General features: G+C 36.1%; 1 protein-coding gene across 3 annotated transcripts in view; it reads left to right on the plus strand.

Annotated features, from left to right (window-relative positions):
• The first annotated feature begins 528 nt into the window (after positions 1-528).
• The window catches only part of bsna (bassoon presynaptic cytomatrix protein a), a 183,540-nt gene continuing 164,647 nt past the window's right edge, over positions 529-19,421 (plus strand). For 2 of the 3 annotated variants that reach the window (XM_049485661.1, XM_049485662.1), the window contains exon 1: positions 529-874. In XM_049485661.1, coding sequence (XP_049341618.1) covers positions 735-874 — 140 coding nt within the window. In that variant the 5' untranslated portion in view covers positions 529-734. The remainder of the gene's footprint in view (positions 875-19,421) is intronic. The other variant, XM_049485663.1, reaches the window with a different exon arrangement.

A 19,421-nucleotide genomic window follows, 5' to 3' on the forward strand; every position in this document is an offset into this window, starting at 1 on the left:
TTGTCTCCCTATAACTCTCTCTCTCTCTCTGTGTCTCTCTGTTGCTAATTCTCTCTCATATATCTCTTTTGCTCCATCTCTCTCTCTCATATATCTCTCTTTCTCTCCCTCATTCGTCTCTCTCTTATATCTCCCTGTCTCTCTCAAACCTTTTTTATATATCTTTGTTTCTCTTTCTCTCCCTCTCTCATCTCTATCTCCCTTACATCTTCCTCTCTGTCTCTCTCAAATCTCCCTCTCTCTCTTGCTCTGTCTTTTTCTCTCTCTCTTTCTCTCTCTCTCTGAGGAAAGTGTGTTTTTTTTCTCTCTCACATTTGACCGCTCAGCACGTACAGAATCCACCTCGCTCGTGCCTCCGCTCCTCTCACGTGCTTGACGTAAAGCGCGCGCTCCCCCATCTGTAACCCCCCCCCCCCCCTTCCACCTCTCTTCCCCAACCTCTACCAGCAGCACTCACAGTCACTCCCTTTCATCGCGCCCCGCCTCCTCCCGGTACGCACGCGCGCGCGCTCGTTCGCTCGCTCCGTGCGCGCGCCCGCCGACGGTCTTAGGGCGATGATGGCGGAAGACGAGCATCGCTGAGTCCGCTGGCGATTTATTTTTTTTTATTACTATTATTATTATTTCACACTTACGCGCGCGCGTACGCACACACGCACACGCACACATAATATTCTGACCACAAACATCAACAGGACGCTCGACCTCTTCGGTCGGCCGGCGGAAAGCAGGCGATGGGGAACGAAGCCAGTCTGGAGGGCGGGGACGTGATGGGGATGGCGGGAGCGCCGCCGGGCTCCGGTTCAGCACCACCGGGCTCCGGACAGCTCCACAAGCCCGTCAATGGCGCAGCGGCTGGAGCGCCCATGAGCAGGTAAGATGGAAGGAGGCACCTCGCTATGCTATTTTTTATACAGCAGCATCCAGCGTGATAGCGCCTCTAGATGGAGAAAAGCTCCAGCGAGCTTGGGTCCTGATCTGTTATCTGTTTTTCTGGGGAGAATTCAGGCTTCAGGGTGGAGTGGAACATCCGTTTGGTTCACCGTGCATGGGGTTCTCCTCCAGGGTAGCCTATCTACGATGCGGCTGCAGCTGCTTCAGCACCACCGTGATGTGGACAGCTCCAGCCCTATAAGCTCCGTAGCTGTATAAATACTGTAAATAAAATATATATAACGTTCGTAATATTTCATAATCTCCATTACCATACGGTCCATTAGGTTACCATTATTATTTTCATCATTATCATCACCATTAATATTATCATCATCATCAACATCATCATCATTGTCGAGGATGCTGAGAGCTGAGAACCGTGCTAGAAGGTCGCTCATAATTGCAGCATGACGAATTCATTTCATTGCAAGGATACATTTAAAAAAGGATGATGATGATGATGATGAGGATGATGATGGAGATGCTCGTAGGCTATAAATGTGTGTGTGTGTGTGTGTGTGTGTGTGTACGCGCGTGTGCTCGTGCTCATGCGCGCGCGCGTGTGTGTGCGCGTATCGTACGTGTGAATGGAATGGGAGACGCGATGTTTGCCGCGCTTCCATGCGTAACATCAACGCCATTCGATTGGAAGGGGCTTTCTCTGGATCCCGCCTGTCCGCGGCGTAGCCCTGCGCCGAGACCCGGCTTGTTTTCGGTTCAGCAGCCGCTGCGCAGTCATGTGAACGCTTTGGACGGCAGCTGGGTTTTATCACAGCGCGTAACTCAGCTCCTCCCCTCCATCAGTGAGTGACTGAGGCTCATACACAGCTGCACGCGCTTTTAAACGGGGGGGGGGGGGGGGGGGGAATGTGTGTAGTCGAGCCGCAGCGCTCTCACACCCGCAGCCTGCCCCGCACACTGCCCCACAGCCTGGCTTTACGAGAGGCTTCCGCCATGGCCGTGATTCGGGGAGTCCACACGTGTTATATAAAGGGCTTTGATGATCCGCGAGAGCAGAGATTGCTCTCAGGAGGAGCTCATCTTCAAACGTTTAAAAACGTGCATAATAATGATAATAATAAAAAAATAAAAAAAATAAATAAATATAATAATAATAACATCAACAACAACAAAAAATAGTAATGATTGGGATGATGAAAGTGATGCTAAATCGATATTAATTATAATAATAAAAATAATATCAACTATAATAATAGAATTTCTCTAAAATTGTTGGTCCTATTAATAACGCCATCATAGGAGTACATAGGAGTACATGTGAACGGACGGCATCACGTGCAGCTGGGTTTGCTCGCGCTCCTCACCCTCGTCACGTTCCTCCCCCTCCCCGCTGCTGTAGGGTAGAGAGAGAGAGAGAGAGAGAGAGAGAGAAAGCGAAAGAGAGAGAGTGAGAGAGAGAAAGAGAGAGAGAGAGCAGCATTTAGAAAGAGGATGTGCTTTTAGCACGCAGGTTTTGCTCGTGAAACACTGCTCCTGACACTCACACTTATGCATATTTGTGCATGTATGTGTAAGCTACTGTATATGCTTACGTGCATATAAACTATTAAATGATTGTAATTTTTAATTGCCGGTGAAGTATTATAAATTTACATTACAATATATTTTACTGTAATTCTATGAGAATAAAAATTCTAGTAAAAATTAGAGTAAGTTACTTGCAACTAAAGCTGCAAATACAAAATTGTAAATGTACTCAATGACTGAATTGCAGAGCTAAACATCCCAGTAATAACTGTAAAGGAAGCAGTATGAGCTGCAACAATAATAACAACAACAAAAATAAAGCAAGCTAAAGAGTGTAGTGAATGTTTAATCACCATAATATTTTTCTTTTTTAATTCATCACCTGCATACACAAACCATAAAGGTATTGGGAAACCTCTTAATCCTCTGAAAACTGTCTTATTGCCATAAGTGTATAAAATCAAGCACCTATGGTGCTATAAAGTGCATTATTTTCATTGGATTCTTGAGCAGTTGAAATCAGTTCTCTGGAGTGACAGATTATGCTTCCATATCTGGTAATCTGATTCACTACTCTAGATTACAAGTCTAAATCTGAGAATGTTACCTGTCTCACTGCATTGTGACAGATGTAATGTTTGGTAGAGGAGGGATAATGCTTTTGAGTCTCTTCAGTTCCATTGAAGAAAAACCTTATTGCTTTGTGATACCAAGACATTTTGGAATCAGTTTGGAAACAGTTTTGGGAAAGACGTTGTTCTGATCCAGCATGACTGAGCCGCAGTGCATAAAGTAAGGCCCATAATGCTATGTGTTTGGGTATGTTTGGTGTGGACAACTTGATTGACCCACACACTATGAGCCCTTTACTGTGAACTATAATTAAGACTTCACAAATGCTTTAATAGGAGGCTCCCAGTGGAGTAAGGAGCTGTCAGTATGAGCAAATGATTGCCAGGTTCGAATCCCTGATCATGCTGCTTTCCATCAGCAGTCGGAGTCTGAGAGAGCAGTTGACCATGCTCTCTTTGGGTGTGTAGATGGCATTCTCTCTCCACATCACTCCCTAAGTGATGTCAGTCAGCACTGTTAGCATCTGTTAGCTGATGTATCAGAGATGGATCGCTGAGCTTTCCTCCAAGTACACTGTCTGTCGGCTAATGCTACATCATCTGACTTCATGTGTATCGAAGAAGGGAAGTGCTAGTCTTTTCCTTCCGAGTGTTGGGGTATTATTAGTGATGGGGGAACCCTAGTGAGGGGGGTGTTGGTCTTCTAAATTGGAGAGAAAATTGAATACAATTAGAAAACAAATGTTTAAAAAAAAAACGAATGTTCTAACAGATGAATAGGCAGAATATGCTTATACTATACTATAAACACATACAGTACATAATGCCTCCATCATAATCCCCACTATATATATATATATACACCCCATTGCCGCCTCTCATATACACGCACCTCCCCACATACAGTCTTCACATAGAGTCTATACACATACAAACCTACAGTATATACACTCCCCATCACTTAAACCAATCCCTCACATCTTGCTAATGATGTGATATGTGGATAAGAGAGAAGCAGAAAGCAATAGAGAGCGATAGAGATAGAGAAAGAGAAAGAGAGAGAGAGAGCTTGAATAAGTAATTCACTGCCGATCGACCGATTGAGAGAAAACGAGTCTGTTCATTCAGGTCCCCTCACATTTACACGCACCCACACAACCGGCCGTGTGACATGCTGCTATAATGCTGGTAATGACTCCTGACTGCCCTTGGGAATCAGCCTGCGATTGTGTCGAGAGGAAGAACGCGCCTGTTAATCATGCTAGAGGTGTGTATGTGTATGTATGTGTGTGTATGTGTGTGTGTGTGTGTGTGTGTCAGAAAGAGAAAGACTAAATGAGGTAAGCATGATGCCATAAACCTAAATGTAAAATTAGTAAAGACTTGTTTGGCTCCTCTTGATTACATCTGAAATAGACAATGCTTTCTTATTTTTTAATTCATTCAAGAGGCAGTTGATTGAATCAGCTAACGCACTTGCACCTAAAGTCTTTGTAGGTTTTGATGATTACATACAGTGCTTCCCCCACATAGCCTTGAGCAATAGCGAATCAAGAGAGATGTTATTGTGCGAGGAGCAATTTTTTATTTCTTCCTCACTGAATAGCAGTCCATGGCCTTTTTAATGGCCTTTTCAGGAACTGCTGAAGCAGCTCTGTGGCATAGAGCAGACATCCTTCACGTGTGGACACGAAAAAAAGTGTGATCTTGTAACCAAAAACTGACTCTCCAGATTCTCCAGGATTTGAGAATAAAACTCCAAACTTTGAGAATTTCGTGGAGTGATCCTGGAAATTAATGAATTAATTGCACTTTGTAACTCTGGTGAAGCTGGCAAGATGACACTTGCAGAAACTGTATAATGCTGATATAAATAAATGTATAGTTATGTAAAATCCTGTAAAACTTTTATGTGGCATAAATCCACATGCTTCTTTCACTTCACAAGTGACTGTTCTGTTCAAATCAGCTTGTCCAGAAATGTGCGTGCGCCAACCGTTTCCTTCTTGTTTGGTGCCTCAAAGCACAAAAGACAGTTACCGACTATAGAGGGAGCCCAGGAGCAGGACATACAGATTCTTGTATAATGCTACATTGAGGGATATGTTAATTAGCTCCCTATGGACTGGATGTCCTGTACTGTACCTCATTAAGAAAGCAGTCTGTGTTGAAACACTGCCAGTTCCCAATCTGTGTTGTTGTTTGTACTGACAGGTAAATCTTTAAAAAATTGAATATAATTGAAAAGTAACTTTATTTTATTTTATGTAGATGTATTACACACATAGTGATCTATTGTAAGCGTTTATGTCATTTATGATGACCAATGAAAAGCCATGTAATCTGCTGGTGTTGATCCACTGTGTTATATCAATTCAGTGGAGTGTTTTCCCACAAAATCTTACAGCACTTTATGCTTCCCTCTGCTGACAACTTAGTGCATATTTCATTTTCCAGCAGGACATGCCACACTGCCCACACTGCTAAAAGTACCACTTGGTCTTATTTAATATTTCAATTCCAGGTTTTTTTAATTGACTGGAAGCCATAATCATTAACAATAAAATAAACAAATGCTTAAAATAGATCACCCTGTGTGCCTCTATATAATATATGAGTTTCACATTTTGAACTGAATTACTAAAATAAAGTAACTTTTCAATGATATGCACCTGTAGGATCTTGTGGGGGAGTCTCCGCTCCATGATGTGGAGATCTACCGAGATCTGCTGTTGCTGTAGCCAGAAAAATTCCAAGCCAAAAAAATCATATTCTTTAACTTTATATTAGTGGTTAAAAAGCTTTAAGTATTTGATTGATTTTGGCATTAGTTTTAATCAATGTCAATACCCCTCTTTCTGACACTTGGAGATGATATAAGCATTCTTGGTTGTTTCCTACTGAGTATATTAGGTTATATAGTAAAGGTGTACACTAGGGCCCAATCACATTTTAACTCTTGGCCCTACCATTTAGCCCTACCCCTCTGTGTTGCTTGTGCACGCCTAGGGGTAGGGGTGTCTCGATTCTTGTTAGGCTGGAGGGGTAGGTTGGGGGAAGTATTAGGGCTACATGACCCTTTAAACCGAGATTTTTCAGAGGAATACTCAAAACAGAGGGTTTTTAAAACAGAGGGATGGGAGAATTACTGGCAAGATAATTGCAACACAAACGGCCAAAGAAACCCATAAGTTTAAGTATTTACCATAGTTTAATGTTGAGTTTCAATGTGTTATGGACATTTTTTATAAGAAGCATAACGAAATCGTTTGTTAGAAGTTTGACTCAGCAGCTAGCTAATTAATGTTCTCATTCCACCTTAAAAGGTGCAATAATAATGAATTACTGCACCACCTGCCACCTTTCTGAAGACATAAGATAAACCCTAAAGTTGACTAGTTAGTAAACCAGCAGCAGCAGTTAGGTTGCTGAACTTTAGCACTTCACTGCTATAGTCATATCTGTATATGGTTCTTGAAGGGTTGTCCCCATTCCAAGGAGAAGTGTTACACTTGAAAACAAGGGGTAGGGGTAAAAAAGAGAAATTGGATTGGGCCTAGTAGAGATACTAGAGCTTGTTAAATGTGTATGGTGGAAAGAGACAATGGGCTTTGCTTTATTACTGCAAAAAGAGAAAGGCCACAGCAAGGATGCGTATTTATGGTGGGTTGACTGATAGCCCAGAGACCTTTCCAGAGCTTAGAAAGCTAAGAGGGGATTTGTAAGAGACCCTGGTGCCTTAGCTAAACTAAACCAGGCTTAGCTACTGGTTCCAACAATTGGATTACATAAAACAAACTTTGTATCATGGATTGGGTTGTTAGTTGTTAGAAACATTAAAGAGAAATGGGTACCACTTTAAAATAAGGCTCCCTTATAAAGACTTTATATATATACTTTTTAAAATGAGTTTATTAATGGTTATTAATTAGGTTATAAACCATTAATAAGCAGTTACTACACATAAATAGAAAGTGGCATGCTGTTTACCAAATTGTGATTCCACATTCATTTATACTTTTAAACCTCAGATCTTAGTAGATTTTTATTTTACTTTGTATTTTTTTCCATCAGTCAGCTTATTGTATTTGTTAATAAGGTTATTAATTTAACTATAATTAATATATTAAATGACTAAACTGTTGTTATTATTTTATTAGATATGTTAAAAAGGTACTTATCACTATTGTTCTGTCTATTTATGTGCTGTAAGTGCTTATTAATGTTTATTATTGTAATGCAAGTATTTACAACTTGATTTATAACCATTAACAAACTCATTTATAAATTATTTATAAGCCCTTTATAAAAGAGCTTTTTTTCAAAGTGGTACAGAGAAATTCTACAGAATTTAAAATGCAGATATAGTAAGCAGTGCTATACTTTCATTCACAATTAACATCCAAGTGATTTGAAGCAATAAGCCTAAATCAAAGATCATCTGGCATTGCAGTATGTGACATTCAAAGTGCTGTGAAATCTAGATGAGTAAAATAAGTAAGACAGATATTCAGTACATTCAATCACTGTTGTTGCATTGTTTCACTGGTATTGTTTTTCCGGGAAAGTGGTGTAATCGCTCATCTTGAAGCCTGGCACGGAAAAATCCACTATTGAACGCGGAGAAGGCTGCTAGTGGTCCAAGTCCATAATTACTCTAATTGGATCAATTATCACTCCTGATTTATATCCACCATTGTGCTCCCGGGATGGCTGTGTCTTGCCCCTTTACAGATATACCAATCCAGTGGGGAAACTACAGTTTCAGGACCTCTGCCAGCATCCTCAGCATCCACCTACAGACATCCACTCTTAGAGATCAGAAACTCAAGCAAAAAATTCTTCTGGCTTTTAATTATAATTTTATTAATTTAAATATGCTTTTACAACTTGACTTCTCAATGCTGTCCCATTTATTTTAATATATTTATTCATTCTGATCAAGTAAACAATCTAACATCAATCAATATTGTGTTGTATAGTGTTTTTTTTACCAGAGTCTGTAAAAAAGATGGACGCCGTGTCGCCGTTCACATTCATTCAATGAAAATGAAGCCAAAATCTTCCGCCATGTTGGCGATCCTGAAACCCGAGTCTGCGCAGTAGAGATCAGAGGCGGGAGAAAGACTGTGGAGAGAGAGCCTACTCATTTAAATAACCCCGCCCCTGAGGGCTGCCTCCACAAAGCTCACACAGTCTATGGTCCCACCCATACAGTCATTGGTGCCACCCCGGCTTGGTGAAACCCAGCCCTTTTACAATAACCACACCTTTTTGAATAGAGCTGAATAACGATTTGAAAAACAAATTTGACAATATAAGCAGAGGTTACACTAACTGTTGCATGTAAATATTGGATTTAGAATCATTTAGAATTACAATATATTGAAAAAAAAGTGATTAAAAGTTGAAACCTATGGGGATGGGTGAGGTTGCACAACTTTCTGCAACCGAACAGCAGGGGGCGGCCCACAGAGTGGCTTCACTTTTGAGAGACAATGCTCTGTCCAGCGATACACAGTCTATGGTGTTTACTTCCATATTTAGTCCATTTTTTATTGTTTCACACAATAAATAAATAAATATGTCCTTCAGTTTTTCAAATTGCGTGCTAAACAATGCTTAGAACAACAAGATCTCATGGGTATAACTGCAGTTGGTTTGGATACTGTGCCTTGTATAGACAGCTTCACATATAATAATGGGATAAATTTGGCTTTGTTTAATTGGCTGCATCACTTACTTTCAGCACAAAAACGCACTGTTTTGTGAGTTTGAACTAACAATAAAAGTTTTATTCTACATGAAATGGCATATTTCAAAACACATTTGAGTTAGTTGAACATCTGTGACCACATATACATTCAAACTGAGATCTTTGAGTTCAACCAATTTGTAATAACTGAGTTTAGTCTGTTTCCTACTGAAATTTGCATACTTTTGTGTGTCTCCCAGTTTCTGACACTCACCATCAGTGTGTAGTCACTCCCCCCGGGCTACCTTAGCTAAGCATGTAGATCATATATTATAATTTACTGCTTGTCCTCTATGTTGTAGGCTATAAGAGCAAGCATCATTTACTGAGATGCTGACTGCTCACGCTACAGCATGTTCTCTCTCCATCTAATAATTACAAATCAGGTTTGTTTGATTACAAAAAATCTACAAATATCTAAAATGAACTTAATAAGCAGTGTGTAAGAATGGTGAAGGAAAACATGCAAAAATGCATGAAAAAACTGTGATTAAAAAACAGGGTTATTCCACCAAATATTGATTTCTGAACTCTTAAAACTTTATGAATATGAACTTGTTTTCTTTGCATTATCTGGGGTCTGAAAGCTCTGCATATTTTTTGTTATTTTCTGCAAATAAATGCTCTTAATGACAATATTTTTATTTGGAATTTGGGAGAAATGTTGTTCGTAGTTTATAGAATAAAAAACAATGTTCATTTTATGCAAACATATACCTATAAATAGTAAAATCAGAGAAACTGATTTAGAAACTGAAGTGGTCTCTCCTTTTTTTCAGAGCTATATATATATATATATATATATATATATATATATATATATATATATATATATTTTTTTTTTTTTTTTTTTGCACACTCTATAAGCTGCAGTGTTCAAAGCGTGCAAATTGTTATTCGTATGACAGTGTGTGTGTGAGTCGCCATGATCATCTTTGACCATCTGGTCAATATGCCTGCAGTGTTTGGAACAAGAGAAACGTGTTTGTAGCATTTTTTTAATGCCAAGGGAGACAGGTGGAAGAGGGGCTTTTAAACTCAGGCTAGAAGCAACAAGAGCAGCAGCGAAGGTGAAACGTCAGTCATGTTGTGTTTAAAGTCAATTATGTCAGAAGTGGCAGAGCTGTCTCCTGAGTGCTGCAGATGTCTAAGCATTTGACTTATTTTCAGCAGATAGCAAGTTTGATCCTCAATGGTGCTCTTCCTCTTTGCCATTTATTTCTCAGTACATTGCTAGTCAACATGAGCTTGTGTTAAATAGCAGTGATGGCTCTTACTTAATCTTTCAGGGGGCAAATATTATGATGATATGATTGAATGGACACCTGTTTAGTATTAACTATATCTAATTGGATTTTGTCACCTTGCATTACACAATTAGTAGGGTTTTTAGTACTGCTTTATAATACAGCCCGCGTTTTACAGGGTAATTACTGTGTACTTACAGAGTAAGCTTGGTAAAACACTGTACACTACATAATACAGTCCGCTCACTGTTGTTTTTGAGTACTTACTGAGTAATTACTGTGTAGTTACAGAGTGAGTATGGTAAAACACTGTACACTACATAATACAGCCCACTCACTGTTGTTTTTGAGTAATTACTGAGTAATTACTGTACAGTTACAGAGTACGAATGGTAAAACACTGTACATTACATAATACAGCCCACTCACTGTTGTTTTTGAGTAATTACTGAGTAATTACTGTGTTGTTACAGAGTGAGTATGGTAAAACACTGTACACTACATAAAACAGCCCGATCACTGTTGTTTTTGAGTACTTACTGAGTAATTACTGTGTTGTTACAGAGTGAGTATGGTAAAACACTGTACACTACATAATACAGCCCACTCACTGTTGTTTTTGAGTAATTACTGAGTAATTACTGTACAGTTACAGAGTACGAATGGTAAAACACTGTACATTACATAATACAGCCCGATCACTGTTGTTTTTGATTAATTACTGAGTAATTACTGTGTAGTTATAGAGTAAGAATGGTAAAACACTGTATACGACATAAAACAGCCCGCGTACTGTTGTTTTTGAGTACTTATTGGGTAATTACTGTGTTCTTATAGAGTAAGAACAGTAAAAATCAGGTGATTGTGTTGTTGAAGATACATAAATATTACATTACAAACTATACGCTTTCTTCTTACTCCAGCATAAATCAAATTCTCATCTTCTTTTTCAAACTCATAAAATTAATAAACAGTAAAATGATAATAATATTAATAAATAATAAAATGAAAGATCAAAACACACAAAAGCCCAAATTAAATAAGATATTTCATTTAAGAATGAGATATTTCACTTCCCTGCATATCTCTGCATTCAGAGTACATTAATGAGAAAATATTAAAGACGAGTACAAAATCAGATGAGCATTATTTATTGTTTATGTTAATTTTTTTATGTTTTTTTGTTTGTGCAGTATAAGGATTTTACAATATATATATATATATATATATATATATATATATATATATATATATATATATATATATATATATTAACAAAGGTTTTAATAAAGCTGTCGGGGGCTCTTCTCATTTTCTGGCAGATTTATGTTTCTAAGAAACCCTTTTTTGCAATTATGAAAAAATATCACACATAAATAGTGCCTTCAACTACTATTTATTAAAGTAATTATGTAAGTAGAGAAATTATGTAAGTAGAGAGAAAAATATCCACCTACCTGCATGTCAAGGACAGAACCCCTATAAATAATAATCTGTATCATTGTGATTATTTTTTTTTTTTTTTTTGCATTTTCTCCTGGCACACTTTACCGTATCCAGATTATTCTGGGTGTTGCCGCAGAGAGCAGAAGCAAGATCGTACCCATCCAATGGAAGAGGAGAATGAAAAAACAAGTTAAATGTTCAATCTGGCAGGAAAGAAACAGGTCCTGTGGTAAAAAGCTATTTATATCTGCTGTCCTATTTAGTCCCATTGCCAGTCTCTGCATTGCAAATTAATCCTTTTTACCACAAGTAGCATGAAATAAGCCAACTTGTCTCCATTCTGCGAGTGTTTGGGAGCTGTCTCAGGGGGAGGATACTTCAGACAGGCTTAGGGCACTTCTGCTGGTGGAGGAACAGGGCTTTGTAGATTTCTCAGGCAAATGTAGCTGATGGGTTATATCTGAGTCTGAGCACAACCCTGAACTTCAACCAAAGGCCAAGTCCCATCAGAGCCATTACCAGCAGCACAAACAATCGCTCAGAGTCCTTGAGCCAAAAGAGATGTGTGAGTATGTGGGGTAGATATATACAGCTCCGGAAAAAATAAAGAGAGCACTTCAGTTTCTGAATTAGTTTGTCTGATTTTGCTATTTATAGCTATATGTTTGAGTAAAATGAACATTTTTGATTTATTCTATAAACTACAGACAACATTTCTCCCAAATTCCAAAACAAAATATTGTCATTTAGAGCATTTATTTGCGGAAAATGAAAAATAGCTCAAATAACAAAAGAATGCAGAGCTTTCAGACCTCAAATAATGCAAAGAAAACAAGTTTATATTCATAAAGTTCAGAAGTCAATTATTATTCGGGGGAACAACCCTGTTTTTTTTCAATCACAGTTTTCATGCATCTTGACCCGTTCTCCTCCACCAGTCTTACACACTGCTTTTGGATAACTTTATTTATTGGCTAGCATGTGAGCATCCATCATCCAGTTTTTTTCAGAGCTGTATGTATACACATACATTCATTCAATCAATCATTGCATGTCCAAAACGTTAAAGCGGCACTAAACATTTTTATTTTCATTAATAGCTGAAATGTGTTCCACTCAAAGTAATAAAACATACCAATTGCTTTAAAAACACTTTTATTGAGGTAATTTCCACCTCTGCAGTGCCCTCATAGATTTAGCTGTGCGATATGATGTGCAAATATACAATATGTAAATCAATCAATGAATAATACACTGAAAAAATGATGCGTAAAATTTACTTTATTGTACTTTATTCCTTTATTTTACTTAATAAATTTAATTTCAGATAAATTTTGCTAAATCAATTATTTTCTTTTAGTAAACTTTACTTAATTTCTGCATACAATATTACCTAATTACAATTACATAATTTATACAATAATATTATATATAATTTCAGTTAAAACACACATTTCAATATTTACATAATCTCAAAGATGTATTTTCTAAACAGACAAATTCTCATTCTTTTTAGTATACTGAAAAGAATGTATTATATGCCATCCATGTGTTGAGACAGTGTAATATGTGTGTTTTAACTAAAAATATTTAAATTTCAGGAATTATAATATATTATGTATCATAAATTATTTGAGTAATATTGTATAAATGAAGTAATTGTAATTAGGTAATATTGTATGCAGAAATTTAGTAAAGGTTACTAAAAGAAAGGATTGACTGAAGTTCTGTCACGTCCTGGCCTCGTCTCGTGTCTCTGTGTGTCTTCCTCACGTGACCTGTGCTCCTCTGTGTCTTCTGTCTCAGTACTTTTCCACCACGTGTCTCATTTGTAGCTCCGCCCCTTTCCCAGGTGTTTCAAATTCTAGTGTGTTTCCTGTTTCTTTTCCTGATCCCCTGTGCCACTTGTCCCTCGTCGGTCTTTGCACTGACCTCTATTGTTTTGTCTCTCTGTGTTCTCCGCGTTTCATAGCCCTAGTTCTTGCTCTGTGTTTATTTCTTGTTTAGTTTTCTAGTTTCTTCCTAGTTTCCCCAGTTCCCTGCTTAGTGTTTAGTTCCTTGTTATTTCCCTGTATATATATCCCTGCCTTGTTTAGTTTTGTATTTATTCAGTCCCTCGTTTGTTTCTTTGTTTATTTACTCCCGGTTTGTTTGTTTGTTATTATCTATTTAGTTTGTTTCATTTATGTTCTCTGTTTTTTCTCGTTTGTTTTGGTTTTTGGTTATTTGTTTATCTAGTTTCATTTATTTAGTCCACTCCCTTGTTCCTTGTATATATCTCCCTGTTTTATGTTTAAGTGTTTACTTGTTCCTCGTTTCTTTGTTTATTTATATTTATTTATTAAATTATTCATTTATTTCACCCTACCTGCACTTGCGTCCGTCTCCTCGTCTCTCTGCCTGGGCCTACCGTGACAAGTTCAGTTCACTTATTTACTCTATGCAACATTTAATGCTTGAAACCGAGTTAAAGTTACTTAAATTTATCTAAAATTAATTTACTTTATAAAAAGCAAATGCAGAAAGTTGTGAAATTTTTATTTAAGTAAATTTTACTCTGAATGTTTGTAAAGCAGTCTGCATGACTATGGTAGCTGCCTGGTTTTATACACCTGTGGTCATGGAAGTGACTGGAACCTCGAGTTCACTGATTTAGATTGGAGAGTGAATACTTTTGGAAATATAATGTATTATATAATTAGGGTGACTTGGGGCCAATGTGTAGGAGTCTAGTTTAGTGCCCCCAAATATTCAGAGATGACCCCAATCTCTACTCTGGTAATGTGAATAAATTTAAGTAAAATCGAGCTTGCTCCGGGGGAAGCGAGGGAGTGATGAGCATTCAGCTAAAGATGGATGGTGGGCGAAAGCTTGTAATGCCGCCTGATTACTGACAGTATGTTCTCCGCACTACACATACTGAACTCTTTGTTGGCAGCGTGGTGTTTAATGTGAGATAGGCACAGTCTGACAAAAGCACTGCATATCTACCACCAAACAGAACAGTCCCCCCGGTTACTCTGGATTCACATTGTACTGCGTGTGACGTCTGAGTATGCAGAGGATTCATGCTGCAAAATAGCAGAGGATTTTATTAGACATGTCTCTTGTATAACAGCATAGAAACAAACATGCAGAAAAGTAAGCAGCAGAGTCCTTTTTTAAAATGAAAGTGTGTAGAAAACATGGATTATTTGGGCATTTTAAACATACATGACCTTAGAATCCACAGTCTGAAACTAAAACAAAACAGATCTGCTCAAGATCCTACACAAAATAAAACACAAACAGATAAAAACACGAGGAACACAAATGAGGAGAGGAATTCGTGCCAAACTAAAAAGCAAACACTATTGTGGAAAAATGTAAATGCAACCCACAAGACATTCCAAAATGAATTGCAAAACAACTACTACATAATATTTCACTGCACCAGATGTTTTTTTTTAAAAACAAAACAAAAACAAAAACAATAAACATAAAATTACATTTGCTTCATATTTTCTATTTTCTATTTTCTATTTCACCTTTTGGACTTTTTTTAAACTTTTTTTTTCATAAATATTTTACATTCTATTTTACCATTTGGCCTTTTACCTTTTTTATTTTATGCATATTTTCTTTTTATTTCTTTTATTTTTTGTTCTACTTTTTGGCCTTTTTACTTTTTTCTTTTGTCTTTTTATTTATTTTAGTTTCTATTCTTCCCTTTGGCATTTTACATTTTTTATTTTATTTATTTTACTTTCTATTTTACCCTTTGGCCTTTTACCTTTTTTCTTTGATGTATATTTTCTTTTTTGATTTTCTTTTTTATTTTACCTTTCGGCCTTTTACCTTTTTTATTTTATGCGTATTTTCTTTTTATTTATTTAATTTTTTGTTTTACCTTTTGGCCTTTTGCTTTTTATTCTTTTTCCTTTTGTCTTTTTATTTATTTTATTTTCTATTTTACCCTTTGACCTTTGACCTTTTTTCTTTGATGTATATTTTCTTTTTTTATTTTCTTTTTTATTTTACCTCTTGGCCTTTTACCTTTTTTCTTTAATTTATTTTGTCTTTTTTTTTCTGTTTTACATCCTTTATAATGTAATTTTTAGTTTAATATAATCAATTCTGTTGGTATTTTATTTTATTTTATTTTAATAATTTTAACCAATACACTTATTCTTTTGTTCTAAATTATTTTTTTTCTTCTTAAATCATAACTGTTTGTTTTTGTAATGTCTTTGAATTTTTTATTGTTTTGTTTATGAAGTTCTTTAATTTAGCTTAACCTTTATTTTTTCAGTCCCTTTCAGTTGTAAATGCTCGGCTGCATTGAAAGCAAGTGTTACTCCTAATGTATTGCTGAGTGAAAATAAAGGTTGATTGATTGACTGATCCTAGAAAATCACTCTTTTACTTAAGTAAGCAGTAATAACACCATGGCAGTAGTGTTGGTCTTTACACTTTTTAATTTGTTAACTTGAGTGGGTGACTGAAAATCAATGTAAAATTACAGTATTTAGACAAATAATTTTATACTATGACATTTCTTCTATAATTTGCTACCCCTCTATTTATAGAAGCAACACAGTCTGAAGTGGTGAACTTAAACACTAAATACTGTCATGGGCAGAATTCCAAAAACAAGAGCTCTGGAGTGGTGTTGCTGTATAAGCATTGGTCTTATCAGTGGAAGATCACAAGTTTGATTCTTGGCAAGTCTCTCAGAGAGCTCTCAGTGTGATGTTTGCTAACACAGAGTGTCCGTTTATCAGTGGTACATAACAGTCTGTAAGTTTTTTTTTTACTCCAGTGCATCTTAGAGGCAGTTTCTGATGCCAACCTTTACCTTCTAAATGCTAGCATCACTTATATGTTATAGAGGGAATCCTAGCGAATGGGTGGCATTATGGCCCTGATGATATATCAGTAGACTACTAATATACTCTTTACCATGAGAATACCATTGTCACGTTTGAGGAGGTGGACGTAAATGCAGATAAATATTTATATTTATTAAATAAACAATAAAAATAAATACAGAAAACAAAACACGGGTAACGCAAAAAACTTATGAAAAACTTACAAAAAACAAGACTAGGATAAGGATTAAACTTAGACAAATACAAGGAAAACTAATGAAACTAGAAACTCTAACTTTAAACAAAGAATAACTAAAAAATTCAAAAACAACAGACCTGGTTTGTATTAACAAAAAGATTCTAAGGAACACAGAACACAAACTCTATTCACGAATATACAGTCACAAAGATACAAAAGACTCCACAAGCAAACACTCATACAAGGGGCTATTTATACACAAGGAGGGTGAAGGCAGGTAACGAGGGGGCGGGGTTACAAACAAGACACAAGGTGACAACACTAATGGCTAGGGCAGGGCTAGGGCGGGGCTAGGGCGGAGACAGGACAATAACAAAACAATGCCATGTGCTCAAAAAAGCACATAGCTGGGAACACAAGACAGGAAAACAGGGCAGGAGCACAGAAAACCAAAAGAGGGAAAAACACAGGACAGACACAGGCTAATATGTGACAACCATAACATTAATAACTTTATGCGCAGCTTTACTGAAATATTATTTTGAATTTGAATTTATTGAAAGGATAGCCCCTTGAGATGTGACATCTCATTTTCAAGGGGGTCCTATAAACACATACACAAAACAAACAAGCAAAAAAAAAAAAAAAAAAAAAAAAAAACATTTACACACTAAACATACATTGCACATACATATACAGCTCACTTTCCACCAGAACTCAACTTATCAAATTATATCACTCTATACTTATAATATTCCAATACAGATAACTGAAAACAATTAAGAAACAGAGTTGTTTTAAAATGAAAAAAATATATAAAATTGCATATATAACAAATATAACATCAATCGGTACTTTTATTTTAATACCAATACAAACAACAGAAAAATATATATAAATAAATAAATTAAAAACATAAACACGTAGTTTTAAGATAAGAAAATAAACATTTCCTGAAGCAGTGAAGTGAAGTTAATTTTTTTAAAGAAAAAGGAAGATTATTCCAGTCAGAAGGAGCTTTGTAATTAAAAGACCTTCGCCCTACTTCTTTAGAGATTCTAGGAACAAAGAAAAAAGGATATTGCATATGCAGAAGAGAATAAGAAGATTTAAATAGAACAAAAAACTGTTTTAAGTAGGGTGGACAATCCAAATAAATACATTTAAAAATAAACTGTACCCAGTGATATTGTCTTCTAGATTTAGGTTGCAACCAATTAATTGATTCGAACATAAAACAGTGATGAGTTCTATATGGACATCTCAAAACAAACCTACACAAAGAGTTAAACACAACATTAAGAGGTCTTAAGTGAATTTCAGAGGTGTTCATATAAACTATATCAGCATAATCAATAATAGGTAAAATTAATTGAGAAACCAATCTTTTTCTAATATGAAACGTAAAACAATTAATTACTCGATAAAGTGAACTCAAACAACCATATGTTTTTTTAATAATATAGTCAACATGGGGTTTAAAGGAAAATTCAGAGTCAACCCAAAGACCAAGATATTTAAATGAATCAACTTTTTCAAGAGGTGATCCATCATCAAAATAAATATGTAGATCCCTTAAATTAGGAGAACCATGCTGCATACCAAACAACATGCAACAAGACTTCTTCTTATTCAATATAAGTTTATTATCATAGAGCCAATTTTGGACCAAATTAAACTCAGACTGTAATGAATTCTGAATTTGTAACAAATCCGAATTAGAAACATAAATAACAGTATCATCCGCATATAAGTGAACAGAACATTGTGAGCAAATCTGAGGCAAGTCATTAATAAAAATAGAAAAAAGCAGGGGTCCCAAAATGGAACCTTGAGGAACACCTTTATCAACTATTAAATAGTCAGATTGACTTCCCTGAAAAACCACACACTGACGTCTATTATGAAGATAAGCACTAAACCATAGTAAAGCATTTTGACTTAGACCAATAGAATAAAGCTTATCCAAAAGAAGATAATGATCAACCATATCAAAGGCTTTAGATAGATCAATAAAGATTGCACCTGTATATTGACTTTTATCAAAAGATGAGAACACATCGTTAGAAAATTTTATGAGAGCTGTAATAGTGGAATAATTAGATCTAAAACCAGACTGAGATAAAGATAAAATATTAAACTTATTAATATACTCAGATAATTGATTAAAGATGAGTTTCTCAAAAATTTTAGCTATAACACAAATAATAGAAATTGGCCGATAATTATTTAAGTCAGATTGATCTCCGCTTTTAAAAAGAGGAGTAACTCTAGCGCATTTCCAGATTTGAGGAACTGAACATGATAACAGGGACAAGTTAAATAAGTCAGCAAGGGGATACATTATTATGTGAGCAACTATTTTAATGAACTTGGTTTCCAATCCATCAGGACCAGCACAACAACCTACTTTCAGCTCAGATATCGCTTGAAATACATCAGTGGGCAAAATATTAGTAAACGAAAATGAACTATTTAGAGTATCAGATTTTAAAACATTTGCCAGACAATAAGATTTTGGATATTGGGGACCACAAATAGAAGAAAAGTACTGATTAAAAGCCTGAGCAATTTGTAAAGGATCAGAAATAGTTTTATCATTAAATCTTATCTCGTTTATGAAGCTTTTATCAGTTTTATTTAAAACCTGATTCAACTGTCTCCAAAACTGCTTAGGATGATTAAAATCCTGAGAAAGGCTCTCTTTATAATAGTTAGATTTGGCATTCCTTGTTTTTGTCTTACACAAATTCCTCAAACATCTATACGTTTCCCAATCAGCACAATCTTTAGACAAGCGATATTTGGCCCAGGCTTTATCCCTTTGTTTAAAAAGACTAATAAGATGTGAACTAATCCATGGTAGATGTCTACCTTTAACTCTGATTGTTTTCAAAGGAGCATGTTTATCAATCACGTTAACAACTT

This window comes from Astyanax mexicanus, chromosome 12 (genome assembly GCF_023375975.1).
Source record: "Astyanax mexicanus isolate ESR-SI-001 chromosome 12, AstMex3_surface, whole genome shotgun sequence".
In the NCBI taxonomy this organism is placed as follows: domain Eukaryota; kingdom Metazoa; phylum Chordata; class Actinopteri; order Characiformes; family Acestrorhamphidae; genus Astyanax; species Astyanax mexicanus.